The sequence below is a fragment of the Cheilinus undulatus genome, linkage group 22, assembly GCF_018320785.1.
Source record: "Cheilinus undulatus linkage group 22, ASM1832078v1, whole genome shotgun sequence".
NCBI lineage: Eukaryota > Metazoa > Chordata > Actinopteri > Labriformes > Labridae > Cheilinus > Cheilinus undulatus.
Genome location: NC_054886.1, coordinates 8,114,167 through 8,139,911, shown reverse-complemented (window position 1 = coordinate 8,139,911; position 25,745 = coordinate 8,114,167). Strand labels below are relative to the sequence as shown.

General features: G+C 40.3%; 1 protein-coding gene across 6 annotated transcripts in view; it reads right to left on the bottom strand.

Moving 5' to 3' along the window:
* sorcs2 (sortilin-related VPS10 domain containing receptor 2) overlaps positions 1-25,745 on the bottom strand; it is a 543,426-nt gene that overhangs the window by 16,003 nt on the left and 501,678 nt on the right. For all 6 annotated transcript variants that reach the window (XM_041779627.1, XM_041779628.1, XM_041779631.1 and 3 more), the window contains exons 14-20: positions 14,278-14,385; positions 5,345-5,465; positions 5,110-5,243; positions 4,893-5,012; positions 2,780-2,951; positions 2,513-2,699; positions 1,444-1,577 (exon numbers count right to left, since the gene is read on the bottom strand). In XM_041779627.1, the coding sequence (XP_041635561.1) occupies positions 1,444-1,577; positions 2,513-2,699; positions 2,780-2,951; positions 4,893-5,012; positions 5,110-5,243; positions 5,345-5,465; positions 14,278-14,385 (976 nt within the window). The remainder of the gene's footprint in view (positions 1-1,443; positions 1,578-2,512; positions 2,700-2,779; positions 2,952-4,892; positions 5,013-5,109; positions 5,244-5,344; positions 5,466-14,277; positions 14,386-25,745) is intronic.

Genomic DNA, 25,745 nt, shown 5'->3' with positions numbered 1-25,745 from the left:
AAAGGAACTTTAACATGTCTTTAAAGGGGCTGTTTTTGAATATATATGAATATGGTGTGCCATGGGATTTTGACTTGATCTTAGGTGTGCCTTAGGCAAAATAAATGTAAAAACCACCTGTCCTAGGCCATGCTTACTTGCTACTCCAACTCTACCCCAAGGCCGCCCATAAGGATTGATAAAGGGGAGAGCTTTGCAGGACCCAGTGGGGCCCATGGAGATCAGCAGAGTCATAGTCCATTATCAAGCGAAGCTGTAATTACCATATCCATTTTTTACCTGAATAATAAGCACTCTTATCAAAGCAACATTTTTTTCATTTATGCTGTAGCAAAAAATAGCCATTTTCAAAAAATAAACCCCTTTACTTAAAAAAGAATTGCCATTTTTTTATTGGTGATGTTGACAGGGTGGATAGGCACACTAAACTAAACTATTAGCTAAGTAATGTCAGTCTTCATAGTTAAACCATGATGTGCACAAACATCCATCCAAAAGTAGAAGAAACTGAGACAACTTTAATGGAAAATAATTGACTGATTGGGAAAGAGGCAAAGAAGTGGAAAAAAAGAGGAAAAATGGGTTGAAAGTGGCATGAACTGGTAAAATAGGAGGAAGAAATATGTTACAAGTAACAAAAATGGGCAAAAAGTGTTGAATATGGGTCAAAAGGGGTAAAAGCATGTGACAACAGAAAGGAAAAAAAGCAAAATGGTAAAAGTGGCAAAAAATGATGGAAAATGAAATAAATTCATCAAAAGAGGTATAAATTGGCAAAATGGTGTAGAAATATCAATAAGGTGCTACAACTGGATGGAAATTGGCAAAATGGTTTAAAATGGGCAAAAAAGGTGATAAAAAGGCAAAAAGCTTTAAAAAAAAAAAAAGATTTAAATTAGCAAAAAATTGTTAAAAGCAGCAAAAATGGTTGATAACCTGCAACAGGAAGTTGCAAAACTTGGTGGAAGATGTTGTGAAATGGGTTAGAAAGTAGCACATATAAATAATTCCAACATCAGAAACCAATAATAGTTTGACACACTTTTCAGCTTCAAAATGAAGTAACTGTTAGCCAGGATGCTAGCACCAATGCTACTGATCCAACACACATGCTTGTTCTGAAGGGCCCATTCTCTGGGTTTTTCAGCCAATTCTGTGGGCAGGCCTGCTCCACCCTAATGGTGTGGACTTTCTTTCTTCAACAGATTAGACTCCTAGTGTAACACAAGGACATCAAGAAACCCAACCGGCGTGTGCCAATCCTCCTTCCCACTCATGGTGGCCTAAGGCGGGCTTACTCGTCACATCTACACCTTAATTCAACCTCAATTTTTTGCCCAGACATGCCTAAAAGTTCTGCACAGTACTGTTGATCAAATCTGATTAATTTGGCTTATCATGAATTAAAATGTAGAAAATGAATAAAGTTGGTATGCATCTTACCTGCAGGTTGTCTCCTATCCACCAGTAGAAAACGGTCGTGTTTGCTTCAGTAGGAAGCACAATGGCCGTCAAATTCACCTGTTGGTTTCTTCCTGCGATGGGAACCACCTCCAGGTGAACTTCCTGCAGTGGGGCTGCAACAAAAGAAAAATTATTGTGAGAAATCAAAACTTACATCTTTAGATAAATGGTAAAAGTCACAAAGAGACAATAGCAAAGCGAGAGTATCAGAAATACCATTTGTTGGTAATATGCTCAGTGACCTTGACCTTTGAGCTCCAAAATCTTATCAGGTCATCCTTGTGTCATAGCAGGCTTTTGTGCAATGTTTGATGATAGTAATGGCCCTAATGCATGGACAGACAACCTGAAAGAACACTGCCTCAGCTATTACCAACACAAAGGCATAAAAATGTACATATAAATCCAGTTAATCTAGATTTTAAAAAAGATAAGCTCCCAGCGAGTCTCCCTCAAGAGTCTTCATTATCAGCTTTAAAAATAAAAGGAAGCAGCTCTTTGAGTTCTAAAAGAGCACAAAGGCAGAGCTGTGATATCAAAGTAAAAGACAAAATAAAATATAGAAGATCCTCAAATCCCCTGTGACTGCAACACAATAGATTTGTCTCATCTGATAAAACTGAAGTCTCAGACGTCGCTCTGCAGCAGGGAAGTATTTTTACCTGGGAAATAAAAAATGAAGTGAGATTCAGAGCTGTCTCCTTAACAGCAGGGGGTGAGTGTTTGAGAAAGCAAGACATATCAGAGGAGATTGAAGTGGCTGTGAAGAGATGTTTTCATCATTTTTATTTCTTCAAGGTTTGAAAAAAAAAAAAAAAAAAAGAAAAAAAAAAAGAAAATAGGCCAGACGAAGAGTGTGGAGGTTACAGAGTGCAGCAAACCAGAGCTGCAGAACTGGAATAACCTCAGACTTTAACACCTGAACTGGAGCCTAGACTCAAATATCAAACACTTGCATTAGTGACCTGTAGTAAAAAATATAAATTCCTCTAAAGAGATCATTTATAAACTAATTCATGAAGATTTCACAGATGTTGTAGAGTCCTACCTGTGACCTGGATGTACATGGTCGCCTCGTCATGCCCCGCCATGTTCTCCGCCGTCACTGTGACCTTATAAACTCCCGGATGTTCGTATCGATGCTGGATGGGCTCATCGGTCACCGTCAGGTTCTGGTAGATGGCCCGGACCCCGTCCCCGAGGTCCACCTGGTACTTTGTGCTGCTGGTGTCTCCCTGTTTCAGAGGTAATAACAACTTCAGCCAAACAAATGAAAGGAATTTAAGTACGACCTTATAATAACTCTTCTGCCCACCTGTTCTTGATGCACGATGAAAGTGATGTCATCACCGGGTGCCACGGCTAACATCTGCCCTTTGATGCCAACCTGAAGTCCTTTAGGGGGCAGCAGAGGACAGTTGTGCTGTTTGGCGCTCTGCTGCTTGTTTATCCCACCTTCACATGTGTTAGAGATCACCTTCCTGTAGCTGAAAGATGATAAAGAACAATGAAAGTGCATCAGAACGGACGTGCATTCCCAGTCTTTCAAAAAGAAGTCCAAAACAAATGAAAAATAGTGTATTTTTGGACAAAAGTGTTCAGCAGCTTGACCCTTCCACCAACAGAGACTGTATTGACGTATACAAATACATGTACTTTGATATGAATTCGCCCCCTTTTGCAGTCTAAACTCTTCTTGGAAGGCTTTGCACAAGATTTTGGAGTGTTTCTGTGCAAGTTCGTGCCCATTCATTCTGCAGAGCATTTATGAGGTCAGGCCTAGCTTGCAATATCCACTCCAGTTCATCCCCAAGATGCCCAGTGGGGTTGGGGTCAGGGCTCTGTGGGAGCCAGTTGGATTCTTCGACACTGAATTCATCAAACCATGTCTTTATAGTCCTTGCTTTGTGCACTGAGGCACAGCCATGTGGGAAAAGAAAGGGCCTTCCCAAAACTGCTGCCACAAATTTGGAAGCATAGCATTGTCCAAGATGTCCAAGAGCATGAAGATTGGCCTTCACTGGAGATAGGGGCCTACCCCTAACCCTGAAAAACAGCCCCACACCATTATCTCTCCTCCACAGAACTTCACAGTTGGCATAATCCAGTCAGTCAGGTAACGTTATCCCAGCATCCGTCAAACCCGGACTCACCGATCTGACTGCCAAATAGAGAAGCATGATTGGCCACTCCACAGAACATGTTCCCACTGCTCCACAGTCATCAGTGTGCTTCACACCACTCCATCCAAAACTTGGCGCTTGACTTAATGATGTGAGGCTTGCATGCAACTGCTCAACCATGGAAATCCATTCATGAAGCTCCCGTTGAGTTTTAGTGCTTACATTAATGCCAGTGGAAGTTCAGAAGTCTTCAGCTATGAAATCAGCAGAGCATTGGGGACTTTTATGTGTGCGTTTATTGTGTTGGAGTTGATATTGAAAAACGAATCCGCTAGAGATCGTTGTCTCTTAACAAGCTATTTTGATGCTTCTCTGTCTGTCCCATAGAGTGAAAAAAGAACGGTCCATCCTCTACTCAGTTTTGCACTAAATATTCATTTATATTTCCTCAGGAAACTCGACTAAATTCTTTCATAGGTTTCTTCTTTGTTGTGGTTGCCACTCTGGGTTGAACTGTCCGCTGCATTACTCAACAGTGTCCCATGATTGGTGGCAGCATTGCAACGTGTGATCTAGATTCTTTAGCTTTGAGAGAACAAACAAAAATTGACAAAATGAAAGCAGAGTATGGACAGAAAGGCCTGTCTGTATCCGTATGCAGTTTAAACGTAGAGCATGAATGAGTCTTTAGCAGTCGTTAAACCTGCACTGTGACTTTATGTGGACCTCTGCGTCGTAGCTGAGTTGCTGTTGTTCCTAAACGCTTCCACTTTCCAATAATATCACTTACAGTTGACTGTGGAATATCCAGATGGGATGAAATTTCACGAACCGAGCTCTTCGAACGTCACTTTTAGGATCACAAATGTTTGCAACTGGAGACTGCATGGCTAGGTGTGGCCCAATACTTTTGTCCATATGGTTAGATATCAAAACAGACATTTACAAAAAGGCGGTATGTTGTCTTTGTGCTGTGTTCAACTGAATATATAGGTTGACAGGTTTCCAGTTATTGTATTCTGTTTCTTTCATACTTTGCACAACATTTTAGAATTGAGGTTTTCAAACCGGCAACATTTCAAAAGATTGCTCTTACATGTAAAGCTTTGAACATGGCAAAGTAACACTTTTAAATGACCTTATGATATGTTAGGTATTATTTGTCTAATCAGTATCCTAATGATTCATTCCCTCTGCAGCTGATTGCTGGGGTAGGCTAAGCTAAACACTCAAGTACAACCATCACTGAGTCAGGTACTCTCTTGTCAGTGTTGTCGTGTCAAATGTTTCCCCTCATATACAGACCCAGTGCTGGACTCGTAGGTTTGTCCTAGATGGCAGTCTTCAGGTGGTGAATCCGGATCATGCCAGAAGTCAGCGAAGCAGCGTTTCCCCTCCATTTGGGACCGTTCAAAGCCATAGTCACTACACACAGAGAAGCATGTCGATAATACAGAAATGATGATCATTAATAGTGTAGAATAAGAGCTTTCAGTGATGTATCTGTGCAGTCAGTGCTCACCAGTTGAAGTCTCTCTCCGTGCATTGGCATGGTTTGGAGGTCAGAGTCGACGTGTAGCTTTTTCCTTTGATGCAAAATGACGTGTCCTTCCTTTTCCTGAAACTCCGCTCCTGGCCCATGATGCACTTCTCTCCCTAAGAGTGAAAATGGAAACATAAAGATCCTGGTTGCAGACAGATGAATGTATTCAGTGAGTATTAAAGTGCTTTTAAGGCATTTGTGTCTATGTTTCAACCTGCAGGTCTGTGAGCTGCCAGGAGTCGTAGTCAGCCTCTGTACACTGACGAGGAAAAGACTGCCTGAAGTCCACTTTGACCAGCTCCCAGTCTGACCTGTAGCTGATGTGGCCGAACACACTGTGGGCAGACAAAACCGAGAAATGGTCAGATAGTAAACTACCCCAGTACTGTCACATTAGATGCAACAGATGTATGCTGAAGTGTTTGTCAGTGTGTTGTCATACAATCAGTGTGAGACCAACTCAAACATTCATGTTTATTTCCCCATCATGGCCACTGTTCAAACTGGGCTGAAATCACAGGACTGGTGCTTTTGCACCAGCTGAACCCATGCATATGAGTCAAAAAGACATTGATGCAGGCAAAGGGTTAGAACAGTGTTACTCAACCCTGCTCAACCAAGGAGCCAAATTGTTTAAAAACACCTTTACAAGAGCCACAGTCTAAGTAATGAAAAGTAGCAAAAATGGGTTAAAGTGGCAATAAAAACAAGTTAAAATGGTTGAAAAGCAGCAAGAAAGTGGTTAAAAAAATGGGTGAAAAGGGGCAAAATAGGCATAAAATGGCAAAAACTGGGTGAAAAACTGCTAAAATAGGGAAAGAAAGGCATGATGGCAAATGGAAAACAAAAATGAATTACAGGCAGAGCTGAGAAATTAATTTAATTTTAGACTAAATCGCAATATGTCCTACTGCAATTTTCATATCGCAAAAGGTGCAAAATTTAAAATACCAGTTTAGTTCAATGTTTGTGCAGCAGAGATATGTTCCACCCAGCATTTAAGTGTCATTTTTAAGAACCGTTCACAAAAATCCTACTTTTCTTATTTTTCAAATTTTTTCTTATTCAAAATAAGAGAAAAAAAGATAATTCCCTTTAATGCAACATTTAATATAGAATTTTCAATATGAGTCATGATAATTGCAAATTGGGCATTTTTTTTTTCAAAATTGTGCCACCCTGTTTAATCTATTTAATGTTGTTCTGGTTAGATGTAGAATAATTTATTGCTTGTGTTGGATGAGTAACTTAAAAAAAGTTGAACATTAAATTGCATTTGCAATATTGGTAAAAATAATCTCAATTGGATTATTTTCTTAAATCATTCAGCCCTAGTTAAAGGTGGCAAAATTGTCAAAAAACAGTAAAAACATGGCAAAAAAGGTATTAAAAAAGGGAAAGGAGTAAAGTAGGTAAAGAGAAGCGACAGACGTGGGATAAAAAGCAGTAAAAATCAATTAAAAGTTGAAAAAAAGGAAAAAGGGGAAAAATTGCAAATAAGGGCAATGAAAATATACAGACAAAAACATAAAGGATGACAATAAAAGCCAACTGTGCAAGAGTGGGAAACAAACTGATTAATGTAACTGGCAATGGATAATTTCTGGGGCCAAAGGTTGACCTTTTTCGCAGTTTCCTGGGGGAAAAATATTCCAAATGGAGACATAAAAGAGCCACAAATAATCACAAAGGAGCCACACGTTGATTATCACTGGGTTAAAGTATCAGTGTATTTAAATGCATATTTACGCAGACATTTGATGAAAAATCAGCCCATCTCTATGCATGTTGACCTTGCTGCAGATCTGCAGTCTGAAACACAACACTCATCCCTCATCCTTCATTCAAAGCCCAGTAAATGCAAACAATCTGACTTTCTCCACTACTATTAATGCCGTAATTTACTGATTTTTATCCATAGACATAGTAAGTGTGCAAGTAAGATATCTGCAATAACTCTCCTTGAAGATACGTGAAAAGAATTTCAATGTTCCTCCAGCTTGTTCACACACTATTCCATATATTTTCCAAACTAGCCCAATAACAAATAATCAGAAAACTACACAAGTGTACGAGGTATCATATACTTCTTGACAAACTATGAACATGTTCTCCTCACATTCAATCACTCCATGAGCTCCAACATATTGATAATCTTTACCTCATTATGCTGCACACATGGGTGATAACTCCACTGAGAGGATAAATAATACATCAAAACAGCAGCAAAGCCTTGAATCCTCTTCTGAGCTACTATTCCTCACCACTAGAGGGCGGTGTTGTACAGCTCATGTTGACCATCCCCTCTCCTGATCCTGGCTGTCTTTTCCCCTGTGTTTTTCTGAAACCAGACCAGTATGACACCAGTCAGCGAGTCTGACACAGGCTCCAGTGCGTGACGTATTTCACCACTCTGTTGGGAGCGAGGTGAGCATGACTAATGCGGTCCTCACTGACGTCTCTGAGGGACTGATGGATGTTTTTGGCGGTAGAATCACAAACACTGATGTTTCAGGCTTCATGTCCTTGTTGCCTGTGTTCTTCTGGGAGAGAGGGTCTCTGCTGCTCTTTAGTCTTTTAGTCTCTTATTTTTCTTTGAAGGTGAGCACACTCGTATTTCACTTAGTTATGTTTTTGAACCAACAAGGGGGAAAAAAAAACTGAAACAGTTTGTTGATGACCCAGGGTAATATTTACTGTTGGGTCACCCTTTCTGATTTGGGGAATTGCATAACATAAACTTTTTTTAAACTAATGTACAAATAAATCACAGCACTGAAGCATTTTAGAAAACTTTTCTGACCCCTAGAGAGGAAGCCTCAAATTTAGACAAGAATAAAAACTTAAGGAAACACCTGCATAAGATTAATCAAAATCTACAACAATGAAAATAGCTTAAAAATACTTATTTTAACCCTTTGTTGAAGAGAAGTACTGCATATTGGCCTCTATTGGTAGGAATTAGTATAACAACAACAGAGAACAAGATTGAATAGACCTAAATATAAAGATCCAGGTAGCTTAAAAGTGCTTCTTCTGTCAAATACACTGTTAAATACTGACATAATGATTATGTAGGAGTGCATGTACAAAATGATAGCATTCACACCTTTCAGAAGTTGTAGCTTTGCTGCTTCCTCTAAGTAACCCAGTTAGGGTAAACTTTTAAGCTCTGTAAATGTCTGGGAAGTGAGGAGACCAGTTGCTGGAATTTTGGGAGATAAATGTTGCCAGTCTGGGCTGCAAACAGACCAGATCGGCTCCCAGACTCTCCTACTGTGAAGCCATGCTGTTGTGATGGATGTGGTTTAGCATTGTCCTGCTGAAATAGTCAAGATGTTGCCTCGATGGGAGCATGTGTTGCTCTAAAACCTCTCTCTACTTTTCAGCATTGATAGTACATTTGTAGTTTTGTAAGCTGCCCCTGCCATAGGCACTAATGCGATGTAGGCTTTTGAACTGTGCCAGGAAAACAAGCTAGATGGTCTCTGTCCATTTCAGTCCACAGGACACATTATCTGTGGTTTACAACAAAAATTTTAAACTTTGATTTATGTGGCCACAGAACAGTTTTCCATTTAGCCTCAGTTAACTTTTAATGAGCTTTGATCCAGAGAAGACAGCAGCATTTCTGGATCGTAGTCACATATTTCTTCTTTGCATGATTCAGCTTTAACTTGCATTTGTGGATGGCATGGCCGACTGTGTTTACAGACAAGAATTTCTGGAAGTGTTCTTGAGCTCATGCAGTGATTTCCAGTACAGAACCATGACTGTTTTTACTGGAATGCTGCCTGAGGGCCCCAAGATTATGAGCATCCAATGCTGACCTGCAGCCTTGTCTCTTGCTCACAGAGATTTCTCCAGATTCTTGGAATCTTTCGATGATATTATTGACTGTAGATGGTGGAATATTCAAAGTCTTTGCATTTTAACATTGCGGGACCTTTTTTTTTAAAACTGTTCCTGATGTGTTTTTTTTTCCAATTGGTGAGCCTCTGCTTCTGAGAGACTCTCTAAGATGCTCCTTTATATCCAGTCATTATACTGACCTATTGGTAGTTAACCTAATTAGATGCAAATATCTGATGTTGCTTATGTACTAGTGTGCATTTTGTTTTAATTTACAGTTTAAGCATCTCCACAACTTTTTTTGGAATTGAGGTTGTGGTTTGAGATACAAACTAGGAACTTTTATGTAACAACATTGGCTTAATAGTATATTTTGTGACTAGTCTATCTGCCAACCCACATCTACCTTATCTCTGCTGACCTTTGCATCTGTGCTGATCACTCCTGGTCACCTGAGGTCATCACTTGTCAATTAACCTTAATAAAGGTGTTGCAACGGGGAATTACACTGCTGTACTTATGGTGCAAATAGTTCCAAATGTTATGTCAAGATGTCCCTGGTGTACACTGACATGTTTCTTGTATAACTTGGTTGAACAGACTTGTTTAAGTCTAATATCCCAGTCCACTGACTTCCCTGTGATGCCCAGCATTCTGCAGAGTCACTGTTTGTCCAGCACACAGCCCTATTACGGCTGTTAGTTCCAGCATGAAGTGTAAAAACCAACTCTTTTGCTTTGTTTGTGCTTTAATTCCCTGCAGCCTCAGAGTTAATTTGGCAGTGTTTTCTCTGTCTGATGGCCACTCCACGTCTTTAAGAGCTCTATTAGTGGACAAACAATCACTGCAATCAGCTGAGAGGAAAGAATGAACAGCGTTCATTAACTGTGGGAAATGCGTTTCTTTGGTTTTTCTCATTAAAATACAGAGCTCAGAAGGTGTTTGCCAGCCATTTCCACTGGAATATCAGGGCAGAATGAGATCAGAAGCAGAGATTTCTTTTCTGTTTGTTGTAATTCAGGGAACAAAGGGAGTGAAAATGGGTCATCAGCCGCAGAACGAGCAGCATGTGCAGTGTGAGCCCACTAAGAGAGTGTCCAGCTACTGATATTTGACCAGCTGTCATTAGTATGAGTGCGACCATCTCGACTCCCCCACCTGTCCTTGGTGCTAAGTCACTGCTCAAAGACTTCATTATGGGATGGCAGGCTGCGCTGTCAAAAATCGAAACTCAGTGGCGAGGAAATAGACCCTGGCTAATCTGTCAGCCATGAGCTGCCCTCGACACTCCTCCTTGGCCGACGACCCTATCTCTGCTGAGCAGGACGGCCGTTGTATACGCTGGCTGTGTGTGCGTCTGACACACGACAGATAATGGTGAGAAACTTTGACTCTTCAAACCTCGACCGGCTGTCCGTGTGTGCGTGTTTGACCATCTCTTTGCCCTTCTCAGCGGATTACAGCTGGAAGCCCGGCCTTATCTGTGGGCTAAAGCTGGAGTCTGAGATGATGTGACAAGTCTCACTCTGGCTAACTTACTGATGGAAAGATTGAGGAGGAGACAGAGGGAGAGGCCGTCTTTCTCTACGATAAGAACTCCTGAAGCCTCTATCAACTTTTGGAAGCTGCTGATAGCTGACACTTTGTTCCCATATTCAATTTTCTGAATTCTAATGATTTTCACGCCAAACAATCGGCAGGATTAGGATTTCTGCTTCAGGAGATATTGAGTAAATGACAGAAACATCTCATTCCAGTTCAAGATAATAATATGACAAATGCATTCAGTTAGGAGCGCTTATTGCAACCTTCAGAGATGAAATATAAAGCCAATGCAGAAGTATAAGAACTGCAGTTCTGTGAGTTTCCATGAACATATTTACAGCCTGGAACAGTAGATCTTTTGCATCTGATGTCTCACCTCAGATTTCCACATACACCGGCTGCACTGTGATCCAACGCGCAGCCGTTTTGCTCCAAACGAAATTGAGCAACCTCACCATGCAGTCCTGAGTAGCTTGAGACTTGAGATCAAGGCAGTATGGCGGATTATTTTGCAATCCTTGAACTGCATTGAACTCATTTCAACATGATTCCATGATTTTATTTCTTCTGCATGGATGGTACAAAGGATGTGAGCTTGGTTTTCCGCCTCAGAAGTGAACTTCACCTCCTCAGTGGTGCTGTAGTAGCTCTGTAAACCCCCAGATGTCCTGAGGTCCTGTTGCTTGAGCCACGGAATGAGGCGTGATGTGATGATTTATACTTTATACTTGAAATAGACTTGATTCGTTGCATGCTTTTCCAGCTGTATGGATCAATTTGCTCTATGTGGATTGATGCAGTTTGGTTGCACCAAGTACTGAAAACCGACCTGGCGGGTATCTAGTGAAGTGTAATGGAGTGGCGCTTCTGGGAGGAGTGGGTAGTAGAATTGCAAAGACTGACTGGAAAGGGAGCATGTTGCCCCGCAATGCACTTCCCAGAGAGGGGTCTGGCTGCAGACTGCAGCTCTCAGATGCCCCCTCTTGCAGACTACTACTGTGAGATGCAACCTCTGTCAGGTTGGAAGTGACATGATTTGCCTGTACATTGAATGTATTGTTATAGAAGGTATTTTTTGTGGTTCAATTTTATTCATAAATAAAACCTGGCTGTAACAGTTATGAAATAACCACACTGCAAACATTACAGACGATTCATAAATAAAACAAGGGTCTAATCAGGGTTTCAACTATGTTAAAACCCATTTTGGAAGTAGCTAGATGAACAGTGGTTTTCTTTAGCTGTGTTAGCTTTAGCTAAAGCTAACAAAGCTACTCTAGCTACTTAGTTAACATTACTACATACACCACTGTAGCTATGTAGCTTTAGCCTCAGCAACATTAGATGTAGCAAGCATTTCATAAGCTAGCGTCACTAACATAGGCTTGTTAGCTTCAGCTACGTTAGCTATGTAGATTTTCTTTACAAGAATAAAATATAGCCGATTTGCATAAATGTGTTTTTTTTTTTTAATGATATTTTTTGGGGGTTTGTTTGCCTTTGTTTTGAACAGCTGAAGAGAGACAGGAAATATGGTGGGAGAGAGAGAGGGCAAAGAAATGCACCAAACAGTGCAGAGACCAGGAATCAGTCCTGGACTAGTGCCTCAAGGACTACAGCCTTTTTTTATGGGTCCCTACGCTCAAAGGTGTACAGTATTCAGCCAAGTTACCTATGTAGCATACATAGCTTACCTAGCTTCATTAGCTTTAGCCTTAGCCAAATTAGCAGTGTGCCAGTGTTTTCATGGAGGAAAAGTTTTTTTCCTTTAATCAGACTGTTACTCAGCTTTATTAAATGTTTTGAAATCAGGTTTTGCACATCAGGGTTGTGACTTTTAACGTTTGGTATCCTAACCTTTACTGTAACCCTTACAAGAAGTTTAATAGAATTTTATTTTAAAAGTTTTAATGTGTATCTGTCCTGACAGAGGTGACATCTCACATTAGAGCCCTTCAAGAGGGGACGACTGAGAAAAAACTGAAATTTTTTGAATATCCATAAAGATATTTACCGCCTGAAACAGTTGACCTTTTGCATCCATTGTGTCACCTCCAGCTTCCACATACACCAGCTGCACTGCGATCCTGAGTAGCTTGAGACTTGGGATCACAAGATCATGGGAGTTCACATGATAGGGTATGTAAATAGCAGATTATTTTGCCTTCCTGGGGTTGATTTGCTGTTCATGTCAACATGGTTCCATGATTTAATTGCTTCTGCATAGATGGTACAAAGGATATGTGGTTTTATGGAAAATTTCAGTTTTTTTCCCTGTAATCAGACTGTTTAGTCAGAGGACATCTGAGAGCTGCGGTACGCAGCCACGCTGTCTTGACTTAGGAAGCGGATTGTTGTGCAGCTGGTGTTTGTGGAAACTGGAGGTCTCAGTCTTGGCCTGGGTGACAAAACCAAAACGGGCAAGTTATTCACAGGCTGTTAGCACTAAATCAACACTCCTGTCCATTTGGTCCCTGTGAAAGTTAGGAAAGTTAGGAATTTCAGCCTTCGATTCCAGCAAATCATTCAGTCAGAAGTGTAAAATATGCTAAAATATGCTAAAGCATTTCTCATAGTACTGCCTCCTTGATTGCAGACATACTGAAAAGGTCAATGCCAATGCCAATAAAGATCCATATTATGGTGTATGACGTGACCCTGTTTACTGAAGACTTTCAACTTTTTCTGAATGTGCTGTAGACCTTGCAATTCTCTGGGCCTAATAAAAGTCAAATCAGTCCTTTCCATTATCATGATATTTCACAATGGATTGATAGGAACTGACTGGGTGACAAACTGATACAACAAAGCAAAGACGTAAGCGATTACTGATCATTTCCTCTCTATATTTAATCAAACTGACAGCCAACATCGCGTCAAATTGGCCTGAAACTGTCAAGCTGACATGTGATTATTGATAAAAGAACCTCTCCCAGAGTTTCGCACCATTGTGAGCCTCCTGGAGTCAGACAAAGAGCCCGGCTGACACACAAACAAAAAGCAGCGAGACTGAGTTTACAAACACAGAGCAGAAACATAGAAATAAAATGTCAGAGTGGAGAAAAGCCAGGCAGAAGTGGAGGGCAGAGGGCAGATACGAGCCTCCTCTCCCATCAACCTCTGCTGTAACGGCAATCAAACCCTCCCAGGTGAAGAGAGAGGACGGCTTTGCAGGAAATCAGGAGTGAGGCCGGTGGCTGTTAGCGCTCCAGAATTGGGCGTCGCGCTCCAACAGATCGAGAGGGAATTGTTGTGATGGGAGAGAAACTTGAGCACACTTCGATGCTGTGTAGGGAGCCTTGTCTGACCTTCTTAGATATTTTATTTGAGCCAAGCACAGAGCAGAAAGTGTGACGGGAGGATGAAATGTACTTCAAGTGCACAAAGACGGTTAAATTATCGTGCTGTAGTGCTTCCTTGATTTAGCTTACTGTAACTTGCACATGCTTTACATACTAATATTTAAAGTTCACATCCCCAGGTGTTTCTATACGGCTTTAAAAACGATGTTTGCACAACAATTTCACCCAAAAATGGCTGTTTACATGTTGTCTTTGGTGCCTTAAAGGATTATGTGGTACTTAAAAGCCTACATTTCAGTCCACATTTCAGTTACACAATGATTGTTGTAATTCTGATCCATTGTAGTGGTGAATAGACTGCAGCTGCACACATAAAGACTGTACTTTTATCATGGATTTACAGCTCTGACAGAAACATTTCTTTTGCTGATTTTCTGATTCTACTCACGTCATGACCAACGTTTCATCTCCTGGCTCGCTCAGGAGTCCATCGACAAACACAGAGGTGCTGGTGAAGTTATGTACAGTCCATGTCCGTCCTTCATCAATGCTAAATCTGTGAAAAAACAAAGAAAGTGCATAAATTCCCAGATACAAAGGCGACAGTCCTCACTGCACTGGTTGCAGTATTGATTCCTGATCCTGGCACTTTTTGGTGCATGGTAGGTGCTGTCATGCAGTGCAAGAGGCATATAGCGTATTGAAGTTGTTTTTTTTTTTCAACATATAATGACTAAAGTACTGAGTGCTGGGTAGTTCACAAATAGCTGGGTGCAACAACCCAAGAAATAGAACAGGACAGTGTGAGCCATCTGTATTCAGGAGACTCATTCTACCACGGGAAAGCCAGAGCAGAGAGATGAACAGTGGAGAAACATGTGCTGGGTTTGTTGAAGACCAGGTGTCTTGCACACAGGGAAGTCTGCTATGGTGAGCTGCATTAGTCAATGTGTGTGTCTCTTTTAAACTGTCCTGTAAAAATATAGGCAAAAAGAGCTCTGAAATCTTTGAAAAGGGAATCCCATACCTGCTCCACAAGTCCATGGTGTATTTTTGTATCTTAAGAAAGGCAGGAGGCTAAAACTGAAAGGTTACTAAGGCAGTTAAGGCCATGTTTCCACACCAAATTCAGCTGAAAATGGGTAATGATTTGTTGGATTTTGATCATTTATTGACATGTAAACATCCATCCATTCATTTCTACATCACTTATCCCGTTGGCAGGGCTGGAGCCTATCCCAGCTGTCACTGGGTGAGAGGCAAGATTGCAAGAATCGCAGTGCTGAACATGCATGAGGAGAAAATGCAAATCTCCACATAGAACAGCCCTGGCTGGGAAGCGAACTAGGAACTTTCTTACTGTGAGGCTATAGTGCTAACAATGCAAAAGTCGCTGAAAATGGAAAGCTTCAAAACGGATTGTTAGAGTGCAGACTTTTTAAAACGGCACCATTTCTATCAGAGTTTGAACTGGAAATATGCAGCTTTGTTGACAATGGAGACTTTTGCACATGTGTATTACAATTTCATTCAACAGCAATGACTGAGTAGATGGACTACAGCAGCAGTGGCAGACTCCAGAGTTGTGTTTGTCCTGCTGATTCCCTTCAGATTTGCTCATTGTGTAGTTTAGAGTCACATGAGTAGGAATGCTACCTTGTTTTCATTCACACAAATGTTGAAGCCTGAGCCATTTTTTACTTTTACACCTTACTGCTCTGTAGAGCAGGGGTTCTCAAACGTTTCAGCCTACGACCCCCCAAAAAAAGGTGCCAGAGGCCGAGGACCCTGAGTGTACCTGAGGGTAGTTGAACACAGCCATGCTGGTCAAGAATAGTCATGTAGGGTTAAAAACGGCAATAAAGGGGCGCGGATGGTCTGGTGGTGTAGGGTGTGCCCCATGTACGCGGGTGCTTGAATTCGGCCAGTGGACCTTTCTCGCATGGTTCTCCCCACTCTCTCTCCTCTGTTTCCAACAATATCCCCTGCAACCCTATCAATAAAGGTGCAAAAAGCCCAAAAATAAACAAACATACAAACAAATAAATAAATAAATATAAAGGCATAAATTGATGGTCACAGTGGTGAAAAGTGGTTTTAAAAGTAGCAGAAATGAGTTAAAAGTGACAAAAACTGGCTTAAAATGTGGTAAAAGGGATAACAGTGGCAACACTGGCTTAAAAGTGGTAGAAATAAGCAGAACAGGTGGTGAAATTAGATTAAAAAGTTGCAGTCATGGGTTTAGAGTGACAAAAATAGGTGAAAAGAATGGTGAAATGGGATTATAAACAGGCAAAAATTGGTTTACCGAGGTTGAAAAATGGGATCTGCAAGATCTGCAAATAATGGCATAAAATGTGAAAAAATACTTAGAAGTGGAAGGGATTGGCAGAAAAAGTGGTGAAATATGATTAAATAGTGGCAGAAATGGGATTAACCCCTTAAAGCCTGTTGTATCATATTCGATACATACTTTTATGATACCTCTATCTAATCAATATGATCATAACTTACTAAAAAAACTTCTGAATACAATCTGAAAAATGATAAAAATGCCCTTATCAATAACCAAAAACATCTAATGTATCAAATGAGATACAAAAATTATATATGTTACATTTTATGGAAATTTTGATTTTTTGGGGGGATTTCAGTAGAAAGTGAAATAAACATTTCAGTTCCAAAAATTTAGAATTTTCTGGCTATAATTTCGGTTTTCAGGCTTTAAGGGGTTAAAGTGGCAAAAATATGTTCAAAGTGGCAAAAGTTGGTGGGAAAAAGTGATAAAAATTGGTTAAAAAGAAACAAAATTGGGCAAAAATTGTGCAAAATGTAACTGATTTTACATTTAATTAATTTTAGGCATACTTTTCCATAAAAATTGCTCTGAAATACAGTTTAAAATAACTTTAAAAAATATTCTTCACCATATTTAAGGCATCTTGTGCCCGTTTCTCAGTGTTTTGCGGGTCCCGACCCCCAGATTGAGAACCACTGCTGCAGGAGGAAGAGTTTGTTCACATGCATGTGTTGTTTCATTAAAAAGTCACATCTACAGCTCCAGGCCTGAGATATCTCCACTTTAACATTTCTGACCTGGCCAGAGTGACTTAAGTCAATTGGGTTAAATAAATCTTCTTTGTGCTGTAACTGGAAAACACAAAAGCTTATGTTTAAAAAGTGATGGAGGATAACTTGAATTGACTTATTTCCATCCTGGACAACAGAGGAATGAGAAAACATCCACTTGTAGAAAGTTTTCTTTAGTCTAACTCAGCTTCATGTTTGGCTTTAACCTCCCTTGTAATGGGATGTGTTTCTGTGTAACAGTGTTTGGGTTTATTTGTTAGAAGCAGACAAAATGAGCCATCTGCTCTGCTTTATTCTCACTGCTGATGACTCCTGCAGTCAACAGCAGCAGCGGTGCTGTGTAAATGTGACTGTGTGATGGAGGGGATCAATGTGGAATCGAGCAGTGTGCTGTCTGCGCTGCAGGCTGTGTGGGATAATGATGTGCTAACAAGGACGACAACGTGATAATCAGCAGGTAAACAAACAGCTACATGGGAACAGAACGGAGACGCCACCGCTCTGTTTCTGTGATAAAGACTTCTGTACACCAAAAACAGGAACGCTTGTCAGATTGTGTAACAGCCTCTTCAACATGTCCCCAAAGGCAGAATCAGAGGGGGAATGGTTCTGATGATTTGGAAAGTTTTCTAAAATAAATGTAGCACTTGATCAGGAGTACTGAGGTGGGAACATGGGATGAGTTACAATCTCACTGAAGCTCTCATTGTATCCATTATTTTTATCTAATTTTTCATTTTTTACAGTTACAGCCACTGTTAAACATCTTTAAATAAGATATCAGGGTCTAAAATAGTTCTGAAATATTAAGACTACAGTCCTTGTCTCATCAACTGCAGGTCCAACCAGGCCACCAGATCCACACAACTCTGTTGCAAAGGACCTATTTGCTAATCCTCCTCTTGTCTCTGTGCTCCCTGGCAGTAGGGACAGGCCTGAAATGAGGCGCATGAACCCGATCCCTGTTTGGGTGGCCGGCAGCACCCAAAAGGGCCCAGACCATCTAGGGGACAAAGATACGTTATCCAAAGATATCTGGTGGGTATCATGCAAAACTAAGTAAAGGAGAAAAAGTAGAATTATATACAACCCCACTTCCAAAAAAGTTGGAATACTTAAATAAAAACAGAATGCAACGATTGTAAAATCTCATGAACCCATTATTTATTCACAATGGAATATTCAAACTGAGGCATCATTTTAGCTAATTTTGAATTTAAAGGCAGCAACACGTCTCAAAACAGTTGGCTGAAAAAGGCTGAAGGGACCTTGAGGGTCCACTACATTAAAAACAGGCTTGGTTATGTACTGGAAATCACTGCATGGGCTTAGGAACACTTCCAGAAATCACTGTTTGCCAGCACAGTTCAACAAATGAAAGTTAAAACTGAATCATTCAAAGAAGAAGCCATGTGTGAACAGGATCCAGAAATGTTGCAATCTTCTCTTTACCAAAGCTTGTTTAAAATGGACTGAGGGAAAATGGAAAACAGTTCTGTGGTCAGATGGATAAAAATTTGAAATACATTATGGAACTCAAGGGCTAAAGAGGAGAGGGGACCATCTAGCTCATTATCCTGGCACAGCTGTAAAGCCTGCATCTCTGATGGTATGGGATTGCATTAGTGCCTATAGCGTGGGCAGCTTACACATCTGGAAATGTACTATCAATGCTGAAAAGTAGAGAGAGGTTTTAGAGCAACATATGCTCCCAACCAGACAATGCTTTGACTATTTCAGTGAAACCACATTCATCACAACAGCATGGCTTCACACTAGAAGAGTCCACGTCCTGAGCTCACCAATAGAAAACATTTGGAGCATCAGAAAAGAAAAAAGATCTGGGACTGCTAAGCAGTGAGAATCTTGCATCAGACAAGAATGGGACAACATTCTTTTCAAAAATTCCAGCGACTGGTCTAGACACTTCCCTGACATTTACAGACAGTTTAAGAAAGAGGGGATGTTACATAACAGTAAGCATGGCCCCGTCCCTACTTTTTTGAGCTGTCATCGATTCAAAATGAGCTAATAATTCTCATGAAATGGTAAAATGTCTTAGTTTCAACACCTGACATGTTGTTTATGTTCTATTGTGAACAAAATATGGGTTTATGAGATTTGAATCACTGCATTCTGTTTTTATTACATTTTTTGTAGTGCCCCAACTTTTTTGGAATTGCTGTCATCAAAAAGCAAAACAAAGTTAGGTGATGTCTGGTGTCTGTCACAGAAACACTGAAGGGTATCTGAAGCATCTGAATGGACATTGCTGACGTGGGAATGAGAATAAGCTTATCTGATGGCGCTGATAAGTTATCGCGAGGAGACGACAATGACAATTAACAGACTAAAAGTTCTCGGGGAAAAGTTTGGAAAAGCAGCCTGGGTGGCCTGGAAAAGGCTCTGACCTTGAGTTTTTTTTGTCTTGACTTTACCTGTGGTCATTCAGGGCAGATACAGTGAGGGTTTTCCACCAAGGGATGACCATAGTGGACACTTGCTTGGAAGGTGAATGCCCCTTAAGCATAGTATATAAACCGCCTATGCAGGCGGCAGCCCTCTACATGCCGCCGTCCTCAGTAACCCATCCAATTACATAGATCTCATTTCCTGCAGCTAATACCCACGGAGTCATTAGAAATGGACGGAGTGATAACCCTGTAATCAAATAGATTAGCAGGCCTAAGTTATAATTATGCTCTACACCACACATCAGCCTTTACTCCACTTCTCCAGCTCCGTGAGGAAACCTAAAACGTTCATAAATCATAAATGTACAGAAAACCATCCTGTCCAGGCAGCGTGTTGTGGTGGCATCTCATTTCTCAGCCCGCTAGCTTTTCTTAATTAACTGATATGAATGCATTGTGCGAGTTACCCAGGGTAAAATAACTCCTCTGACTTTGAGTGATTCGAGGAGAGGAGCTGGAGAATTATCTGAAATGATTTGACATGAACATTTGTCAAAAGTCAAGATGAGCTGTTTTTCAAGAGGCTGTCAGAAAGGCATTGATTCGAGACACGATGTTGTAGATAACCTTCTGACGCATAGGAACACGCTGTAATTATTAGGAGGAATCAAAACCATGGCCCAGTGGAGGAGGAAGTCGTGTTCGGAGGGTGTGCAGAGATTTTTGGAGTATCATAAGGCTTCATTTTGAGAGGCATTTGGAGTCAAGAAGGATTCTTAACTGAGACAAGCACCATCCAGTCTCCAGACTCCTCTCTTACAACAGATGGCCATGTCCTCATCTCTGTACTGCTGTTCTTTTCTTTCTCCTTCTCCCTGATTTTGTGTCAACTCAGCCTGTTTCAGTCTGGGGTGTTAAAACTCAGCCACACAGACTCGTGTAAAAGGAACGCCACAAAACATTCATTTTGCCCTAACTACTATACTAAAGCTCCAACTACACCAGTAAAGCAGACAAGGTTAAAACCACTATAACATACATTTTCAGAACATAGGCTGCATATATCTGTAACTTTAAAGCCTGTAAACCATAGACTTTAAAATCTCTCTTAGCTTTATCTAAGCGTGTGAACACAGTAAGGGCTAAGATATGCTACAGTATGCAGTCGGGATAGTACAGTGGTTTTCAACCATTAAACTTCCAGCCAAAATTTCAAGGCTCACCAAATCCATATCTTCAAAATCGCCTATTTAAAAACATGTTACAGTAGAGCAGTATAGCATTAGTTCAGGAAGGCCACGAAGTCAAGCACTGCTATATGAGATCAGCTGATCTAAAGCAAGCCATTGTCAGCTGTCAGCCAGCTGATTTGCTTTTAAGCACGCTATTGGCTAATCGCACTCAATCTGCCATATTTAAACTGCTCTAACCTGGCTATGTTTTGTTGCTCCCTCTCCAGGCCACTTTTTACAACCTGCCTCCACCCCAGCTCCTCCTTTCCAGAACAGCCACATATGAATAACAGCAATAAGTGAAAATTTACAACTGCCAATAAAGAAAAACTATTTATGACCACAAATCACTTGTTCCTTGACAAAATGGTATATGGTTGAACAAATTAGTGTGGCACACCAAGACTTGGCTAAAGGCACACCAGTCTTGCCACACTATTTGAGAACCACTGGGATAGTACAAAACACAACATTATGCAAGACAACTAGTGTGTTATGTAAGTATGGTGTATTACAGTAGACTTAAATCTAGTACAGAGCACTAAATCACACTGGCTCTGTCCAAAACCGCTCACTCATTCCCTACTCCCTATCCACTCTATAGTGAGCAGCATATAGTGGACTATATAGTGGTCTCAACTGCAAAATACAAAAATGATTTCGGACACTACTCCGGCTGCGGGAAATGACGTCATCATCATCTCACAATTAAAACATTTAGCAACAACGGCTAGTAGATTTCGATGACAATGGCTAGGGTTCGAAATTAAGAATTTCACTGAAAACCGATACTAAATGTGATATATTTTCCCCCAAAAGAATAAAAAACCAATAGATAAAAAGCTTGTGTCTTTAGTGCCAAACTAGTGTACATTTTTGTGTGTAATTTAACTTATTTTTAAAGATGATGGTCTGTAATCCTCAGAGTTACACCGTTTTAAATCTTTAACATTTTCTTACAGATTTGGTTAAAACCAACGAACAAAAAAGTACTGAAGTTTTTATATATATTCCTGTGCTCCTCTCATTCGTCCATCATGTTTGAGAGCAGCAACCGCTATGCATGATGGTAAATATTGCTGGGCTATTGAGCATCGGTTGTTCACTACTTTTCAAAATGCATTATGGGATTGAATGAGTGCACTATATAGTGAATAACAATGCTCACTACAACATGGTGTATTCACTATATAGTGAATTGGGAGTGATTTCGGACACAGCCACTGACTTAGTATTGCCCCAAATTGTGTACTGCCATTCTGCACTTCCAGGACATGACAAAGGTTAAACAGCCTTTAATATTTTCTTCTACTTCTTCTTTTATTGCAAGTTGTAAACAGGCCAAAATCAGACTGCTGTTTTCACCTTCTATTAAATTTATGCCACTTACATTTAATTTGACCATCATTCCCCTAAAGAAAATGAACATATTTTGCCTTAAATGCCTTTTAATTGATTGATATATGCTGCTGTTGCTAATAAGACATTAGCTATCTGATGCATCCTTAGCTAGCCCGTTAGCATGCTAGCAGTACAATATCTGCTATGTCAACAACATGATGTTCACTGAGGGTGTGAAGTGTCAGCCATTACATAAGCTAATCCTTGGATGGTTTTGCAGCACCAGCAGTAAACTACATTGAAGAACCCTTCTCAGTGTGAACACACTTTGCTCACTTACTTAGTACAAAGGCATGCACCCAAACATGAAGCGTTATCATGCAATAGGATACAAAACAATACTACAGGATTACAACTTCATGTGATAAGAAACAATATGATGAGTATGACAAAATACAATACGATACAATACAAATAATATTACTCAACACCATACAATAAGTTCTGATACAATATGATATAATACAACAGGGCAGGAAAGGATACAAAACAATAAGTCCATTACGATGCAACATGGCCAGGCTATTCAATTTGAGGCCCAGTAGCCAAATCGGGTCCCCTAGGTCCATTTTTGTGACCCCTTAAAGCTACATTATATATAATTTCTGAACAAAAAAAATTCAACATTTGGTTTTCATTGATACATTTCTCATAATGAGGGAGAAATGACTGGAGAAAGGCACTGATGATACAATCCTCTTTAGAGTACCATATTGTATCATTAAATCACTGATAAATGGCACTAGAAATTTTGGTAAATAGATCAGATGTTAAAGGACAATAAGACTCTGCTGTATTAATGTTTATACCACTTTTATTCAACACTGTAAGCAAGCTGGGGGGAAAAAAATCAAATTACTGTAGAAATATGGCTACACATTTTGACTTTTTAAAACCTTTTCTGACCATAATTAATAAAAATTAAGATTTATTGAAAGGATTAGGCTTTAAATGGCTATTAAATGGTCTTTTAATGATTGAAGTCAAACATTAAAATAACCTCGGACAAAAGAACAGACAGCCAACACAACAATGCAGCTGCAGTCTTACAATAAAGACGATTACGACAGCTAATTAGTGAAGGCGTCATACGGAGAGGAGCGCTGTAGATGCCATAAATCAGTGTGCAAAATGTTGGAATAACACTGCTTTCCTATCCTGAGCCTCTTGGCCTTGGAACAATGCTTTTTTTAGTCTTCACAGCTGAAATGTGTTCTCCATTATGGAGCAGTTTAGAGAAAGAGTGAATTATTGGAGGTCATGAAACTCCAATAAAAGGAGACTTTATGCTTCCAAAAGAGTGTCTGTAAAGCCAGGAATCTGAGCACCTGATGAGCTGAAAACATTACGCTCATTTTGCCTAATGAAGTGTGAAAATCTGAGCTCATACTTCCACGGCTCTTTGCTGGGAGAGTTTCCTCCAAACTGCACCAGGAGCCTTTGGTGCTATTGATTTATCTGAGGCAGGAGGGAGGAGAGGACAGCGCTCAGCGGTCTATCACCTAGAGACGAATGAGCGCCCGTCTGAAAGGTCATTTGATTTGGGTGGGTGATAAATGTTTTTTTTTTTCCTGGATGTTCTCTTATCTGTGGTTTCTCATTATTTCATCCTTATTTATTAAGGTCGATGAGATAACATCGTGCTGAGCTTGAAAAGGTCTGCGTGAGCTGAGAGGAGAGAGATGATCTTAAATGATTCTGAAGGGTACACTGCTGGACTGGGGAACTAACTGATCTTTGACTCTGCTATGAAAATATACAGAACCGCTCAGCTGATGTGGAGCTTTGAAGCCTGAACCAACATGTCATGCATTTATATTTCAGCTTTTATGGGTCACTTCTCACACTTTGAAAAAAGAAGCTGTTAGACCTACTTGAAAGAAAATCTTCAAATGCTTACGAGTGATTGAATTAAGTTTTTTCAACTGAAGTTGTAGGTTGTTAATTCGAGTTAAAAAAATCAGCCTTTGACATCCCTCTCGACTGGTGGGCTGGAAACCACAAGTGGGTTGCTAAGCTCTTTACAGACGGTCTGAAATGCGTACAAGGAAAAAAAGATGGCAAAAGGTAAGTAAATTTTAGCATTTGTCCCAATATTTCTGCCTTTTTTTAAATCTCCCTTTACATTTCCATATTGCCTCAAGAAAACGGAGTAAATTCAATGTGTGCATGTTCTTTCATAATGATGTCCCTTTGCTGAAGTACATTTGTTCCATTTGGGTCCATTTAGGTAAGAAATTTTTTTAAAAATTGGGTCATAATTCCTCTTAGGAAACTCAATCCCAATACACAACCAGTAGACCAACGGTCTAAAGCATTTGGCCCTCAGTAGTTTGGGTCAAGTTCATCTACATTTTGCTAACTAAGTCCTGGTGCGAACCCAGGTGCAAAGAGTTTAGATCAAAAGTCTACATTACACATTATTTTAGTATCTAAATTTGATTATTCCACAACAATAACTACAAAAGAACTCAGAGAGCGCAGACCTCCGCCATCTCCCAATAGTGAAGAATCCTTTAAAAACATTCCTGGATCCAGACGGTGATCCGGATCACTCCCAAAATCTAATCTGCCGACTACTCCCTCCCCGGTGGGGTGGAGACACGGTGAGGCAAAACATTGGCTTCGCTACATGTGGACTGCCATGACTGAAGCACCCATGGTCTCACCATATGACTGAAAGTCATGGCAGAGGGTGAATATTCCTCTATTCCTCCCAGCATTGTGAGTATTCTCGCTACAATTCCCTGTCTTTCTCTCTGTTACACTTCGACTCGTCTCCTCAACAGGGCGTGCATCTTTCAAACTCTATAAACTCCAAAACTTTGAACAGAAACACCCCCAAAATGCTGCTGGGATTGAAGTTACTCATGTCCGTCATCTCCTGGTGTAAAGTGGTAACAGCGCAGACCTCTACCATTATTCCTATTTCCAAATAGCACAGAATCCTTTAAAAAATTCCTGGCTCCAGACGGTGATCCGGATCACTCCATGGCCATTTGTGACATTTCCTGAAAATTTCATCAAAATCCGTCCACAACTTTTTGAGTTGTTTCAAACAAACAAACAAACAAACAAACAAACAAACCCACCCGATCACATAACCTCCTTGACGGAGGTAAAAATGTGCCTTAAAGGGACATTTCAGATCTTTTGAAGTTGTGTCGTATGAGGCACCTGGCCAAAGTAGTGCCATGAACATGAGATTTTAGTGTGTGTTTCCCCTTTAATAAGAAATTGCTGTGAAAAGCTAGGCTATATAGCGCCACATAATTTCTCTGAATTATTTAGTGAGTTTAAGGGAAAAGCAGGCCAAAAAACAATGCTGGCTCAACTATATGCTACAGTATATCTGGCATTTTGGACCCAAACAGCTGATCACATACGATGAGGCAGTAGAGCACAAAGCTAATCTCGCATTTCAGCGGCTTTCTGGGTGTAAAAATGAGATGTAACACAACTTTCTGTAAAAGCAGTAAATTTGCCAGAGAATTCATACTATGATGGGTTAACAGAGGAAAGGGGGCTGTGGTTGAGAAACCAACAGACAAGAAGTAATAAAAAAATAATAATCTGAAAAAAGTTTATTGCATATGCACTCAGGGTGAGAATCAAAGGGAAACAACAAAAACAGATATTTACTTTAGGGTAAGATAACATGAAATGTCTATCTGATAAAATAAAAAAAAGATGAGGTTAAAACCTAGTATATGGCTGACTGCAACGATCTGGGGGGCCTGCTGAATTGTGTGTTCTGGCAGAGTAGAGCATGGGGACAA